The sequence below is a fragment of the Lithobates pipiens genome, unplaced genomic scaffold (assembly GCF_037356315.1).
Source record: "Lithobates pipiens isolate NorthernLeopardFrog02 unplaced genomic scaffold, aLitPip1_a1.2 Scaffold_10, whole genome shotgun sequence".
Taxonomy (NCBI): Eukaryota; Metazoa; Chordata; class Amphibia; order Anura; family Ranidae; genus Lithobates; species Lithobates pipiens.
In genome coordinates this window covers 220,011,911-220,028,910 of record NW_027507686.1, presented here as the reverse complement: position 1 = coordinate 220,028,910, position 17,000 = coordinate 220,011,911, and the positions used below count along the sequence as shown (strand labels likewise).

Here is a 17,000-nt window from a genome sequence, read left to right as displayed (position 1 = left end):
ATCGAACTCATGGAGAAAATGACTGCCAGAATACGGGACAGGCTGGAGGAATTTGATCTGGTTTGGGGGAGATGGCGGCTGCTGGAGGATTAGGGGCACGCCGAGTCCGGCACGACAACGCGGATCACTGGTTTTCTCTTCTTTATCTTCTTTCTCTCTTTCCTTACCTGATTTTGACTATTGCTGCGGCGGACTCTTGCCGCTCTATTTTAAGTGTGTTGCATAGGACTTATGGCAGAACTTACAGGGCCTCTTGGGCTTGGGAGCAGGCAGTTGACTGTGTGTGTCTCCTGACCCCCCGCTCCTGGCCAACCACATTATTATGCCTTGCTATAGGTGCCCATGGCCCGATACCACGGGTAGCGTGCTTACTCATGACCTTGCTATGTTTTGTAATTGCATTGCTCCTACTACGCCTCTGTACTGCTTACCTTCCTATGCTGTTAATGAAAATAAAGAAAACGTTATTTAAAAAAAAAAAAAAAAAAAAAAAAAAAAAAAAGGTACCACATGGGGTTTATTTTTTCGTGAAAATTGTATGTACGATAGGCCATTAAATCTACTGCCCTATGAAATGAGTTTATGCACAAGTGTCTAAAGGCCTTGTGAAATGTTAAATTTTCTGTTTATTCTTCCATTGGCCTTTCCATGGTTAAATCATAAGATAGACATATACCTACAAGGATTAATTGCCCTAGGGGGGGATCTATACCCATAGGGGTAGAACTTCTATAGAGTTGATTTACTAAAAGTTGAGAGTGCAAAATCTGGAGCAGCTCCTCATGGTAGACATTCGGCTTTTGTTTCAATGTTTTTATTAAAGTTTTCACAAAAGAGAATACAAAAATGGTTAAAATGCATTTTTTTAAACACAAAGTTGTCCATTTATAGGATATTTCTAACACATAGCATGTATATAGCAAAAATTAGACCCCAAAACACATTCTGCTACTCCTCCTGAGTATGGCAATACCACATGTGTGAGACTTTTACACAGCCTGGCCACATACAGAGGCCCAACATTGAAGTAGTACCTTCAGGCGTTCTAGGAGCATAAATTACACATCTCATTCCTACTGATCACGCTTTTGAAGGTCCTTGAGTACCAGGAAAGTGAAATTACCTACAAAATGACCCAATTTAGGAAAGCAAACGCCAACGTATAATTCTATGTAGCATGGGCTGCAGATAGGTACTCAGGTACTCTGATGGGCTGGTGAGAGGTACTCAGATGGGCGCTGACAGGTACTTAGATGGGCAGTGACAGGTACTCGTGTACTCACATGAACTGTGACAGATACTCGGGTACTCAGATATACTGTGACAGGTATGCAGATGGGCTGTGACAGGTACTTTTTATTGGGGGGGGGGGGGGGGGGTCAGTTAGTGTGGTTGGTGTGTACTGTAAGTGGTAATGAGATGTTACCGCAATCTCCTTCTCACACACGATCAGTGTGTGAGGAGGAGAACCCGGTAACATCTCGTTACCGCGGTTTGTTGACATTTTGTGACCGGCTGTGATTGGACACCGCCAGTCACTTGGTAAAGAGCCAATTTCATTAGCTCTTTATTGCAGGGTTTGCCTGTGTCAGGGTGACAAGCCTCATCCCCGATCTCCACTCTGTGCATGCCCTAGGGGCATGTGGGCAACATGATTGGACACAGCTGGTCACGTGGTAAAGAGCCATTTTTTTTATTGGCTCTACATGGATCTGGGATGGGCTGTGTCCGAGGTGACACACATCATCCCCGATCGCCGGGGGCCCACAGGAGTGGCGAGAAACCGAGGACGTCATATGAAGCCCGCGCAGGATGGGAGATCCCATCTGCAGATGTCATATAACTATATATGCTATAGCCTGGTAATGAAGTGGTTAAGCTGGCCATACACAAGTAGAATTTTATTTGAAAAGTTTTGAAGGATTTCTAATGGTTAAAGTGTCACTAAACCCAAATCATAAAAAAAACACTATCAAATGCTGTATTACATGCTGTTAATACTCACTCAGTTACTATTTGTTTTCTGTATTCTGCAAAACACCTGGTTGATCCTGCTGTTCTCCATCTCCCCCTCCTGTCCATGTCCCCCATTCAGCTAGGGATTTTGCTGCTGTTGTGGCAACACTGCACATGCTCAGTTTGCAGCGCGTTTCTATGCTGAGCATTTTCTCCCTATCACATCTGAGCAGCCCATGTGACTATAGTCACGTGTGGGCGTGTATACACGGGTAAATGACAGCCCACTCCCTCCTCCATGCCCACTAACTAGCTAAACACAATGGGGGTAGGATATAACATTTAGATTTATGGAGGCTTCACTTCCCTCTTATTCTAAGACATAGGTTGTGACTGGCGGAAATTGACTCACATCATGTTATTGCCAAAAAATAATAAAGATTTAATTTTAAATATATATTTGTATGACAATTTAAACGTCTATTTATTTTTTACTCTGTATTCCAAAGTCTGTTTTTTAATTAATTAATTTATTTATTTTTAAACCATATGCCCCCCCGGGCCATAGCCGAAAGACAGCTACAGCACGGTCGGCTTATTCTGGGAGGGCATCCATGGATAGAAACATAAGGCGAATACAAAGACACTGAATTTCAAAAGAGCCAACTTCCCTAAACTACGAACCTTACTGGAAGGCATAAGCTGGGATAAAATCTTAGGAACAAAGAACACAGAGGAGAGATGGGTTTGCTTTAAGAGCATATTAAATAAGGGTATTAGCCAATGCATCCCAATGGGTAATAAATTTAAAAGAGCGAACAAAAGTCCTGGATGGCTTAACTCCAATGTAAAATGCATATAAAAGCAAAGGAGAAGGCCTTCAAAAAATACAAGGTTGAGGGATCATCATCAGCATTCTGACTTTATGAAGAATGCAATAAGAAATGTAAGGGTGCAATAATGACGGCTAAGATAGAACATGACAAATGACGGAGCGGTCACTTGTAAACAAACCGGCGTCACATCATGGCACCGGTTCCTCCCTCCCCTCTCTGCACCAATCGGTAGTGAGAGGGGAGGGGGGAGAGCAGTGATTAAATAACACCAAAGAAAGCTCTATTTGTGTGAAAAAAAAAAAAAAAAAAAGGACAAAAAATTAATTTGGGTACAGTATTGCATGACTGAGTAATTGTCATTCAAAGTGTGAGAGCACCGAAAGCTGAAAATTGGTCTGGTTAGGAAGGGGGTTTAAGTGCCCAGTGGTCAATTGGTTAATTTGAAACGTGACCAGCAGCAGAGGACTAAAAGCTCCACCTGCTTATGTTTGCCTTCAGACAGGCTGGGAAAGTACTGGGTCATGCGACAGCTGTATATCGATTAATTAAGATAATAACAGTGCCATTATCCAGATACAGGAAGAGAAGGGACAGTGTTTGTTTAGTATGACTTTATTGGGGTCAAATAAATGTTCCTTTTTGACTGTAGTGATCAAACCACAGCTCCTCTTTATAGAGATGGAAAACATCTTTTGGAATTGCCTGGTAAAGCTTATTTGGAATAACAGATTTGAGTTTACACATACTTTATAAGCAATACAGTTAAAGCTAGTTTATGGGAAAATATTACCCCCCTCCCTCCAACCCATGTTGCACATTCGTTTTTCTTTCTTACCTTGTGAAGATATAAAATCGCCTACGCCACTGATTGGGTCCCTTGTCTGAACCATTTTCAGGTGCAGGACCACTAATCCATTGCTCCATGTAAGCTGGCCCCCTCACAATATCATCTGCAGACCTCTCTTCTGGATCCTGAGAGTACCCCATCATTGGACAGCCAATAGGGAGTTTCTATATCAAGCGGACAGAGACATGGACACCAGAAAAGGAGACTGGATCGTCGCTTGACCGTAGCTCTGGGTGTGTAAAATTGGCATTTTTTTTTATACATCTGTAATGCCAGCATACGGTTAGAAAGGGGTAGGGGGATGGAGATCATCTTTAAAATGCACCTTTCTCATGTACCGAAATGGAAAGTATGTCACCAGCACAGCAAGGATCTAGTCCAAAGCTATTAAATATATACATTATATCCAAAGCGATTACATTATAGTTACAAGAGCAATGTTTTGGAGGCTTGCAGAATCCCTTCATGAGTCATGTGACATCACAAGCCTCACGAAAGGCCCTGAAACGTTGCTCTTGTAACTATAATGTGATCACTGAAGAAAGCTTTGGACCAGTTTTTGAGATCCTTAGTATGCTGGTGACATGCATTCCGATTTGAATGTTTTCCGTTTCCAGCCAGTGGTTGCTGCAGCACCCACTTACATTTACAGCCATGTTCCGGGAATGTGTGCGTTGGGGATATTGTGTTTGTTTCTCATTTACCAGTTGCCCCAAAAGAAACCATTCTCAAAATAAAGACAAAAACACAGTTTGTAATGTATCGATTGACTTTTTACTTAAGTACAAAATGTGAACTTAAAAGCAGAATAAAATTATGTGAGGTGACAGAGAGGGAGAGGAATTCATAAAAAGATCGTCAAAAACATCAGCGGATACAGAAATGTTCAAAATACAACATGGAAATTACAACAATTGAGTGCAAAACCTCAAGGCTGACTGCATGACCGCTGAAAACAGCTTTACAAGGTGTCATAGCTTAGACGTTTCATTTCAGGTCATGTCAAGCAGCAAGTCACACTGTCGACTCATTTCCTGTCAGTTGGATTAACAGGAAGTGATGCTTCTTGTATGCGAGCCACAAAAAAAAATGGCAACAGCCCCTCAAATGTTGAAGAACAAATTCTGCAGTGCATGCCAGGAGTTGGCATGGCACGATGAGCCTTGTAGTTCCTCAAAAAAGTTAGAGGGTCATGGGTTGCCCAAAAACCACCATTTGTAATCATACAGTAAAGCATAAACATAAAGGCATGGGTAAACATTCTCACAAAAAACAGAGCAAACAACTGCAAAAAGGGAACAAAAAGGCAAATATACAAGCACACATCTCAGTCTCGCTGCTGAAATGTATTTCCCTGTGCGCAATTTCATCTCAAATAGATGCTAATAAAAGCACAGCACCTTGTTGAGAAGCCACAGATAGTAGCCATAATTTCCTACTACCAGGCTGCATGCTATCATTCCTAGTGAAGCAGAGGAGGTGCTTAAGTCTTCTTGCACACGACTGTTTGATCATCTATTTTTCAGCCGTTTTTTTTTTTTTATGTATGTATTGACATGTATTTTCGCTCATATGCGTTCACGCAATTTTGCACATCCCCACACGCAAATTTATTCTCACGGTCACAATATATTAATGAATATTTACGTGCAAATATGCTCGATTGCGCGCAAACGCGTGCATGAAACGTAAAGGACTGACCGAAAATTACGATTTTTTTTCTATTTTTTATTTTTAATGAAGATTACATGGCTCTCGTTTATGTGCCAGTGTGCATAGGCACATTACAATGAATGGGCTGTATTTTAGCTCAGTAAAAAAATAAGCTGTACTGAGCTTTTTTAAGCTGCAGTGTGCAAGAGTCCTTACTGTTGCAGAACAAATTTGCTTCCTGGAAGACAGAGAATAGCAGCAACTATCTGACTCTTCTCACACAGGTGCCCTGCTTGGTGACCTATTTTAGTGTCCCTTCTGACCACAGTAGGTAGATTTGAAAATGGCTGCGGAGATTGGCACAAATGTGTTAATAGGCCTAACCTATCAGAACGGAAGGAAGTAAAAGTGTTGCTCTCATAACCATCCAACAGTCAATCAATCGCTCGTCTTTTCAAGCAGAAAGCAAAAGCTTTAAGAGAACCTGTTACTTTGGCCACTTACAAGAAGAAACCCCTCCCTCTGTGTTGGTTACTTACCCTCACTGCAGTCCCTGATGCTCGGTTAGAACCCTTGGTAGGTACCTGGTCCTACCAGAGTATACAGTGCTTGGTTTTTCTCTTCATATGATCGAACAGGGGAGTTGCCTCCATTCAAAAGAAAAAAAGTTGAAATTATTTTCTAGGGCAGATAACAAACCAACAGGGAAATGGATCCAAAGTTTAAAACCAATAAAGTTAAACCAAACCTTATAAAGCTCAGCACAGGAAAATAGGACAATGATACTCTCAACTTTGAACAATGGTTGCGTGTGTGTTTGCCAATATACACATTGGCGGATCGTCAACTAAGAAATCTGGCAATAATGAATGAAGGAATCATTCACTCACCTTTCAAAACACATACATTCTGTTAAATTCTAGTTAAATATGAACTTTGGCAGTCGCATTATCTCTGTTCAAATTAACGAACATGAAAAACCATTTCAGGGCCTGGAAAGTGCAATAAGACTGGATTCAGAAGCCTCAAAATAGTTATGGAAATAACGTTCTACTTTAAAGTACCAAAGCAGAACACATAGTTCACATTCATTACATGTTACTTGCACAGTACTCTATACTGGCTTGTATGGCACACAGAAAGCACCTTGTGTTTCCATAAAGATTACACAGAGGTGGCACTGACCAGGTGGCTGCTCGCTGGGAATGGGTTCTACAAGCTTACCTTGCTGCCAGGTAAGTGCCTCCTTGACACTGGTTAAAGTGCTGCTTTGTTTCTATTGTGCAGCTGCTACTTGCTGATTTCAGAAAACGGCACCACAAGAAAAGTTACAGAGACAACATACGCCCGTTTCCAGGAACAATACTAATTAAAAGCACTGGTGTACAAGAAAAGAAAAAACATCTTAAGAAGGGAGTATTTCCAACTGTATACAAAATAGAGAAACCTGGTTTTAAATATGCAGCCAATAACAGCCAATATGAGCACAGTTCACATAAAAGGGAAAGTTCTCAGTGAGCCATTGGAGCCAAGACTCTTGTACCGCTTCAGACCTACTCAGTTATGGCATGCTGAGGAGGAAGAGTAGCTACATACAGAGGCTATTTTTCAATGCTTTCACATGTGCCTGTTTAGCCAGCCATGGATGGAGCGATTTTTTTCTTCCTGCAACCACGTATTGCAGGAAAAAAAAATAAAAAAAATAAAACAGTCCGTGTTGCTGGGGAATCCCTACCATTGAGCTATTGTGTTCTCCAGGTGGGGGGAAATGCCACAGCAGGGAGAACACACATTGAATATTGCCAGCAGCTATAATCACTTGTAAAAATCAGACTGGTTGTCAAACTCATGCTGGTTGTTGCCCATACATGGTTCAGATCTCGGCCAGTGCCTGCCTACGGCCGGCCTAAGAAGTATAGTCAATTTAGCTACAAGGTTAAAAAACGGTTTGTTCAAATTCCACAGCTCCACCATATAAACTGTTTCACAGAGGGCTTCATACAAATTCATAGTTGCATTGTCATCGCATGCTACCATGTGTAGGGGCATAAAGAGGGGCCCCTCTACTAAACTTTTAGAAGTGAACAAATATTAGAAAAACCCTTAAAACATATATGATGTAGTTTGCGCCAAAGAGACGCTATCACTAATATTAATTAAAATGAATAACATTGACTTCTAGTTTTGCCTTGTACCATATACAAAGAGGTTTGAAACCAAGTGTATTTTTAGGTCCTAAAAAGGCATGTTTCTGCAAAAAAAATAAAAAATAAAAAATTTGGCCTAAACTTTTAAAAATGTCACACACACACACACACACACACACTTAAGGTGGAAGATGGTGATGGAAGGCATATGTGTGAATGTAAGTGACCTCCATGTTCCTAGTTATACAGTCTGGTGATCTATATGTCGGGGGGCATGCATTTACCCCCTCTGCATTTTCAGGACCTCTGCGTAAATTGATTAATCCTTAAAGTGGAAGTCCATGAAAAAAAAAAATCCCTGCATCTATAGACACCACCAATCCAACACTAAGCTCTTAAGCCCTGTAAAGAATAAAATGAGTATACATACCTTTTTTGAACCCGATCTGACCTGATCTTCAGCAGTGGAAGCTCTGCAAAGGACACAGCCGACAATGGCTGTGAAATGAATGGAAAGCGACGTCACCCATAGACTTACTGTCCTCTGCACCCACCTACACAGCGAAGCCGTGGCCGACAGCTCGGCGTGGGATCTGGTCGGAGTGGCTTCCAAAAAAGGTATGTATACTCGTTTTTTTCTTTACAGGGCTGGAGAAGTTAGTGTTAGAATGCTGGTGGCTATAGATACAGGGATTTTAGTTTTTGCATGGACTTCCACTTTAACTATCTCCAGACAAAAAGCATTAAGGAGGTGCTGTACAAGAACTAGAAGAGTAGGGCTCCGAGTGGGACATTTCCCCACTTCTAGGCAGAAAGTAGAAAACCTTTCCACAGCCCGTCGCCTCCACCACTGCTGGCTGGTGGGGGTTCCACTTTCAGAACACTCAACCAGCAACTGGAATACCAGTGCTTCTTATCAAATCTGAAGCGAAGATTGGATATGTTTGGGTTCTTATGTACAAAATAGCCCATCCTTTAAACCCACTCATTTTCCATAGCTGAGCTCCACCAGTCCTAAGAATACAAAGCTGCACTCTGAGAGGTTATATTCTCAAAGATCTGCAGCAGCAGGCATAAATCATCATCTGATTGGTGGAGGTTCCAAGTGCGAAGGACTCCTCACCTCAGTCACTCAGAAGCAAGTGGAAAAAGTACATATGCTATCCACTCTGTCCAAAACTCTAAGGTCCCACAACGAACGACTCCTCAAAAGTAAAAGTGCATTTTAAAGCCCAATCTAAAGCCGGCCATACATGGATCGAATTCCGAAATTATTTCTCGTTCAATATTTTTATTGAAAAGTTTCATCCGAAATAATTTCTAACTAAGAATTCATGTTTGAATTTCACACCATTAATGGGCCACAGCAATGGTCGATTTTCGTGTGGCCATCGAATTTAAGTGATCGGGTATGTTAGAATTTTTTTTAAAACAAACAAATTTCTAAGCAACAATGGGGGAATCGTGCGAGAAATATAAAATCGGAAAAGAAATGCTCATGAGCTGTGACCTAGAAAGAAAAGAAGATTCTCGGCCACAAAACATTTCTGTAGCAACAGGAGGTGAAATTGAAGGCTTGGTCAAATTTGAAAATCAATGGTGGCACCATCAGATTACAAAAACGCACACATTTTCTGATTTTCAGGCCTCATGCACACTTGACATTTTTACAACAGCTGTTTTTGGCTGTTGATGTTTTTTTCTACAGTCATTAAAATATCCATCATGTTATCCTAGCGATATTTTAAGGTCCAGTGTGCATGAGGCTTTAAAGGAAAATTCGTTTGGCATTCAAACCATGTATAGCCTCCATTACTTTGAGTTGAAATCAACTAAATACATTCCAGGTGCATCAAAATACAGATACTCCTTGTTTAACGACCACTCGGACTAAGGACCAGCTCTCCCCACCCGAACGACACACTATATATCATTGTATTGAACAGTACAGAATTTTCATTTGTGTTCTGTACTTATGCAAATTAAAAATTACTGAGCTGGAGTTTTGCATTTAGACCTTTTTTTCACAATACAGTACAGTAGTTAAGAATGCTTAAAATATTGAGTACTTGTGGCTCCTCGTTTAACAACCAATTTGTTTAACGACCTGGTCGTTTAAGTGTCTCTTTAGAAAGTAGCCGCAGCCAGAGTGGAAAATCCAGTCACCTGCCAGCACGCTGCAGAGAAGGACTTCTGCTCTCTGTGTGGAAGCTGTGATCTCTCTGCAAAGGTCCAACATGCCCCCTCTGCTGAATCAGAGGCTAGAGTTTTCCAACCAGCAGAGAGCATGGTTTTTTGACAAATACAGAGCTTTAGGTCTGGCTCAACAGGCTCTGAACAATCCAAAAAGACCAAGTATAGCCTTGCTCAATGTGGGTAAGCAGTAGTTTCTCTGCAGAGGTCCAACACATCCCTGCAGAGTCAAAACTAGAGCTCTCAAATCAGCAGGATACATAAGCTTTGATTATTGAAGAGCTATACTTTTAACTTAGTTGGAGGTATAGACAAAAATAGGACCAATCCCCAACTCTCAAGAGAAGTACACTAGCAAAAAAAAAAAAAAAAAAAAAAAAAAAAAAAAAAAAAAAAAAAAGACACCTTTGGCTTGTCCAATATTTGCACCACCTTTGCTGCCCCCCTACGAACAGAGGACATAGAAATGTGTATGTGTCAGACCTTTGCAAAGAGACCACCGATTCCACACAGAGGGCAATAGTTCTCATCTGCAGCATGTTGACAGGCAATAGGCTTTTCCATTCAGACTGCATCCAAAATAAAACAAACTGACTGCGCACCCTTCACTCTAATGCACCTGGAATGTATTTAGCCAATTTAGCCTGCTTTAAAGACTTACACCAGATTACTTTTTTCCAAATTTCCAGGGAAAAAAACCCCACATAAAAATTCACATGCATTATTGTGTTTTAAAACGTACACATTGGACGTTACACGTACAAATCGCTGCAACAGCAGTGCAGAGACAAGTCATAACTAAACCCTGACTTTCAGCATTGTGATCCAAACTAAGCATTTGGGACAGTCCAGCAAATATAGTTTAGCATTAATCTACTAATGTGAATTCAAAAGTGGACACTAGAATGGAATTGGCTGCTATGACAAATCTGGAGTTCCTGGGAAAAAAAAAAGAAAGAAAAACACAAGATAAACTGTCAAAACACATGTATTCCAACTAAGGGCAGAGGAGTATTATATGGGATAGAAGGTTTCACTTCAACAATCATATGAGGTCTTTACACCACAACACACCAACTCACACCCAACATCCCATTGAACATCACAACAATCACAAACACAAAAGTGCTTAGCCTGCCAGAGGCATCAGCTGTCACCGAGCGGCATACACTGACTATAGACACATGGGCGGATTCAATTAGAAGGTTCTTTGTGCTGTAATTGAAGTTGGAGATGCCAGCTCCAACACGTCACACATAGGTGTTTACATACAAAACACACATGAGAATGGAAAGGAGAAGAGCTGTGGGACAGGTGGCTGTGTGGTGTCAGATTGGCAGTGGCGGAGTGTTGCAGTGACAACATACTGGTTTACAAAGAACGTTCTTCAAACAGCTCCTTCTGGTTCTCCAGCATGAACTTGGTGAAGGTGTTGATGGGATTAATGGCTTTTAAGGTCATGGCCACGTCTTTGGCCCACATGAAGTTTGGCCCAAATACCACCGCCAGATTAGTGTTAGTCATCTTATTCTCAGAGCTCCGAGCAGATACCTGAAATAAAGAGATAAGGCAGAAGTCAGATGGACACTTTCCAATCTTCTTTCCTTTAGGTTATTTATCTATCCCTGCAGAATGGAAAATATCCAATGAAAGCAGCTCCATATTAAATTGTTAACAAATCATTACATTTATTTTTTTCAGTTACTGAAATTTTATTTAAATTGTTGATAGAACAAGAGAGGTAGGAACAGTACAGAAACAAGATGCAAACCTCATCAATACACTTTGCACATATACTGCTCCCCAAATACAAAATGAGAGCGGCAACCATCTTATACCACAATAGGTCATGGATAAGACAGGACTTGCAGAACATAAATTTATAAAAGTTGAACATCTAAGACAAAGATGAGAAATACCAAAAAAACGACAACACCCAGGCAATCAAATCAATATGTGTCGGACCATCAATATCCTAGTGATGTGTTGACATGAGTGAAGGAGATAAAAGTAAAGGCTTGGCACCGAAAAAAAAAAAAGAAGGATGATGGCTATGGCCTGTGCTATTCATCTGGGGCTTACAGGATCCACAAAGAGGGGCGGAAACACATAAAAGCAAGAAGCATGGAGAAAAGATATAGAAAAAGAAGAAAGGAGGGAGGGCACCCCAGGGGTTTTTAAGCTTTACCATATGGAACCCTTACAGTTCTAGGAATCGGAAGGTCATTTGAGAAGGCGGAAAGTGGTCTATCCATGGCTGCAAAATCTGTTGAATTTGGTCGTACTTGTCCTCCAGGATCGCCGTCAATCTTTCATTGATGAGCAATACTATGAACCTGGTTTTTGACCTCTTCAAAGCTAGGAAGTGGTGTTTTCCATGACGGCGCTATAGTTTGCTTCCTTACCATAAAAATGTGAAGTGCCACCTGTGCGTTCCCAACGGGTGCCACCTGCCATAGGTTTATGTAAGAGTGCCTCTCATGGGTCTCGTTTGTAAATTCACATGTTGAACCGTATTGACCAATGTGCATACCCTAATCCACAACCTCCAGACCTTGGTACAGGTTCACAATATAAGTTTCAAATCGCCCAAATCTGGGCAACCTCGAATGCAGTTGGACGGGTATGATGGTAGACCTTTTGCAATCCTAGCTGGGGTAAAATACCAAAAGAGACATAACTTTGAAAGAATTTTCAAGAGCTAGAACATTATGAGAAGATTTAAACAAGGTCACCCACATTTTTCATCAGTCGCCTGGTTGTGGAGCAGAACTAAGGTCCTTTGTCCATTTTTTGCCTTTAGGTCACCCCACAGAATGATGGACTGTCTTGATACCAGGTTTATATAAAAATTACAAATATTTATTATTGAGTATAAAAAACTTTTTTAGAAAAGGAGAAAGTTTGTACATACATAGAAAAATACATATTATGGCTATAACAGACAACATTTGTTACGACAGTATTTTGTGTCCAATACGGTCTTTGGTTTCTCTACTAGTTTCGCGACTATTCTGTCGCTTCTTCAGGAGACCTTGTTTGTCTACAACGAAATTTATCACAAATTACTTGACAAAAAACAACAACGATTATTTAGAGATATTAGATGTATTTTTTACAATAGGTTAGAAAAAGGAGTAGTATAAACACGAAGCATGCAGCTCACCACCATGCAACTATCGAGAGGCACATGAAGTTCGGGTAGTCCCTACCAGGTCGGGTATTGACCACCCTTTGGGCGGGCACGGGAGGTTCAGCTACAAAACAGTAACATAGGATTTCAAATGATGAATGTGCAAAATGTAAGCTGCTTACATAACTTGAACATAGGTATTTTTCTCGTAATGTAGCTATAAACAATCACATACCGGTATAGCCAGAATTTTTAAAAGAAAGCAGCATAAGTAAGGGTGCAGCAATATAACAATTCCGATGGACGTTGAGGCTTAAGTACAGGTATCGTTATGCCGGGAAAACCCGGACGAATAGATCTAGTACAGAATGGACATTGTGCCTGATTCAGGAGGGAGATCCAAGTTGCTGTTCAGTTTGGTGTGAGTGTATCGTGCTGACCTAGTGAAGACATCAATTAGTCAGCTCGGTACACTTTTGCTATGACGAGATAATTTCAAAGTATAAGATATATAGGGGATCTATTACCAAAAAACAGCATACCTCCTGAAGCTTCTCAGTCCAAGCAGCGGTTTTAATGTGGAGACTTCCCGTCCTGTGTTTTATCTGCTGTGAAGGAGCGCCATGCTGGCGCACCTTTAACCCCCAACCCGGCGGCGTCACAAGCGCGGCGCGGGTGCCGAGCTATGACGTCGCCGGGTCCGCCGCTCCTACTGCGCATGTGCCACAACGTGGTGATGCACGTCAGCCCTAATCACCAAGGAAACCCTCGGCGAATGATTGCTGAAGCGGACCCGATGCCGCCCATAAAGTGGGGGCCTATCAGGGCCGCCGGAGAGGCGCATGCCCGCCCCTGGGAGTCTCCTCCCATACTCCATAGAGTGCCTCGCAACAGCACGGCCCCGAGCATCACATACTTCGCTTCATAATGTAATTCTAAGTTAATAAAGGAAATAGAACATAAACAAATTTATATAGCAGTTACATTGGCAGCATTTTATTGCATATTGTTTAAACATGCATTGTCTCACCAATACGTTCACTTAGTCTGCAAAAGAAGAGGTACAAAATCATCATTAGATAAATGACTAAATTAGATTAAGATACTAGGACAATGCGAATCGCTTGTCACTATAGTACATTAATAGCTAGCACCAAGAGTTTGTGGCGATGTCAGAGAAAAAGGTGATGGAATTCTTAAGGTGCCAAGTGAACCAGGAGATTGGACAGTCTGGGGAAAAAAATGACAACGCTATGAATGGAAGAAAAGAAAAGTTTTTTTCTTTTCTTTTCATTTGAGAAAATACTTGTATGTTTTTGTTTCGTTCAGGCCTGGCGGAACCAAAGCATCTAAACGTTCGATCCACAAGGTTTCACGTTTTAAAATCTCTCTATCCCAGTCCCCACCTCGAGTATCTTTACGGATTACTTCAAGGACAAGAAATGTAACCACTTGGGGCTGATACCGATGATGAATGCCTATATGGCGACCCACTGCAGTGAGCTTGCCGCCTGATGAATAATACAGATGGTCTCCTATGCGTTGGCGAAGCTCCCTAATGGTTTTACCTACGTAAAACGCTCCGCAGGCACATACCATTAAATAGACAACACCTTTTGTATCACAGCTGGCATGAAAAGATGGAATGAAAATTTCACCATTTGGAAGATTATAGGTCGTTCCCTCTGATATCCATGGACATCGAGGGCAACTACCACAAGGGTGGGTACCACGAGGGCCTTGCCGATTTGGTATGGGGATTTGGTAGTGACTTCTGGTAAGTTTGTCCCCAAGGGTGGCCGCTCGTTTGAAAACCAGTTCGGGCGTTTGTCTAACATATTTATTTAGGGTATGATGGTCTGTTAAAAGATGCCAATGCTGTGATAAAATATCTCTAAAGATATTTTGGTGTGCAGAATATTTTGTAATGATCTTCACTGTAGGAGGATAGGCTGGCCTGGAGGGGCCATAAAGTAAAGATTCTCGTGTGTGCCCGTAGGCTTTGTTAAATGCCTTTCTTAGATTTGATCGTGAGTAGCCCCTATTAAGGAGACGCTCCTGTAGGTTCTTTGCTTGAACCAAGAATTTTTGATCTGTGGTGCAATTTCTTCTTGTACGTAGATATTGGGCGTAAGGTATGCTCCGTATCAGGGGGCGGGGATGCGAGCTTTTAGCGTGTAATAAGGTGTTTCCCGAAGATGGCTTACGATAAAGATCAGTGATTAATTTTCCAGAATTGTCTTTAATGATATTAAGATCCAGAAAGGCAATTTGGGTCAAATGGTACATATACGTAAATTTTAGATTGAATGTATTTACATTTAATATTTTAACGAATTCTTCTAAGGCTTGGGGAGTGCCTGTCCATACTATCAGGAGGTCATCTATGAACCTATACCAAAGGAGAACGCAATCAAGGTAGATCTGTAAAGATTCATTGGTAAATACAGATTGCTCCCAACCCCCCAGGTATAGGTTTGCATAGGAAGGTGCGCACGCTGTCCCCATCGCCACGCCCTGAGTTTGCAAATAGATTTGGTCCATAAACATGAAAAAGTTTTTGCTCAAGATAAAATCCAAAAGTTGCAATATAAAGTCATTTAGAGGCCAAGTTGTATGGTTTTGTTTTTTGAGAAATGTGTTGGCCATCCGGACGCCCTGCTCGTGGGGGATGCTAGAGTACAAAGCCTCAACATCTAAAGCCACGAGGAGGGCGTCCGGAGGGACCTGCACATCCTCAAGGTGTCGCAGGAGATCGGTAGTGTCTTTAGTATATGAAGGTAAACTTGTAACGTGAGGGATCAAATATGAATCCACTAGCCTACTTGCGTTCTCTGTCAGAGAACCCATTCCTGAGACTATTGGACGCCCCGGAGGGTTTTTTCCGTCCTTATGTATTTTTGGGAGTGCATAAAAGGTCGGCATATGAGGTTTTGCTGTATTTATATATTTCAGGGTTTCACCATCTATCAACCCTTTTTCATAGGCACCTATAACTAGAGATCTAAATTCAGTTGTGAAAATTTCGACATTTGAAGGATCTAATGGAGTGTACCAAGCCCGATTCCTTAAGATTTTTTGACACATTAGTTGGTATTGCTGGTGGGTCATTATGACTATATTACCCCCTTTGTCTGATTTTTTAATAATGATATCGGGTTTTTTTTGTAGCTTAATTAGTGCCCGTTTTTGTTTATAGTTTAGATTGGCGTAAATGTTAGGCCAATCCTGTTTTTTCAATGATTTAATAACTACAGTCAAGAAGGCCCAAATTATGGGACATGTCATAAGATCTGGGAATGCTCGTGAACTTAGTTTAAAGGTATTTTGTTGTTGTAACTGGGTGCTTTCCATTGGGGATTGGGACTTGGGTACAGAGGTTGATGGAACCTCCAGGGTTTCCTCACCTTCAGTCTGTCCCTCATCGTATAATAACATGAGGTCACGTAGGGCCCTAAATTCTTGCATGGAATAGTCCTTAGTTTTCTCTGCCAGTTCTTTTTCTAAGTTTAAATTTCGTCTGTCCTTGTCATACATAAACTTATAAGTTAAATTACGGGCAAAGAGATATAAATCTTTGATAGTTTCGTAAACATTTATGGGTTCAGAAGGGCTGAAACCCAGTCCCAGTTGAAGAACTGATTTTTCATCATAGGTCAATCATTCGCCGAGGGTTTCCTTGGTGATTAGGGCTGACGTGCATCACCACGTTGTGGCACATGCGCAGTAGGAGCGGCGGACCCGGCGACGTCATAGCTCGGCACCCGCGCCGCGCTTGTGACGCCGCCGGGTTGGGGGTTAAAGGTGCGCCAGCATGGCGCTCCTTCACAGCAGATAAAACACAGGACGGGAAGTCTCCACATTAAAACCGCTGCTTGGACTGAGAAGCTTCAGGAGGTATGCTGTTTTTTGGTAATAGATCCCCTATATATCTTATACTTTGAAATTATCTCGTCATAGCAAAGTGTACCGAGCTGACTAATTGATGTCTTCACTAGGTCAGCACGATACACTCACACCAAACTGAACAGCAACTTGGATCTCCCTCCTGAATCAGGCACAATGTCCATTCTGTACTAGATCTATTCGTCCGGGTTTTCCCGGCATAACGATACCTGTACTTAAGCCTCAACGTCCATCGGAATTGTTATATTGCTGCACCCTTACTTATGCTGCTTTCTTTTAAAAATTCTGGCTATACCGGTATGTGATTGTTTATAGCTACATTACGAGAA

The 17,000-nt window shown here is 41.5% G+C and overlaps 1 protein-coding gene across 2 annotated transcripts in view; it reads right to left on the bottom strand.

The window, feature by feature from the left end:
- Positions 1–4,390: 4,390 nt before the first annotated feature.
- The window catches only part of ARHGAP1 (Rho GTPase activating protein 1), a 109,465-nt gene continuing 96,855 nt past the window's right edge, over positions 4,391–17,000 (bottom strand). For both annotated transcript variants that reach the window (XM_077461507.1, XM_077461516.1), the window contains exon 13: positions 4,391–11,183. In XM_077461507.1, coding sequence (XP_077317633.1) covers positions 11,004–11,183 — 180 coding nt within the window. In that variant the 3' untranslated portion in view covers positions 4,391–11,003. The remainder of the gene's footprint in view (positions 11,184–17,000) is intronic.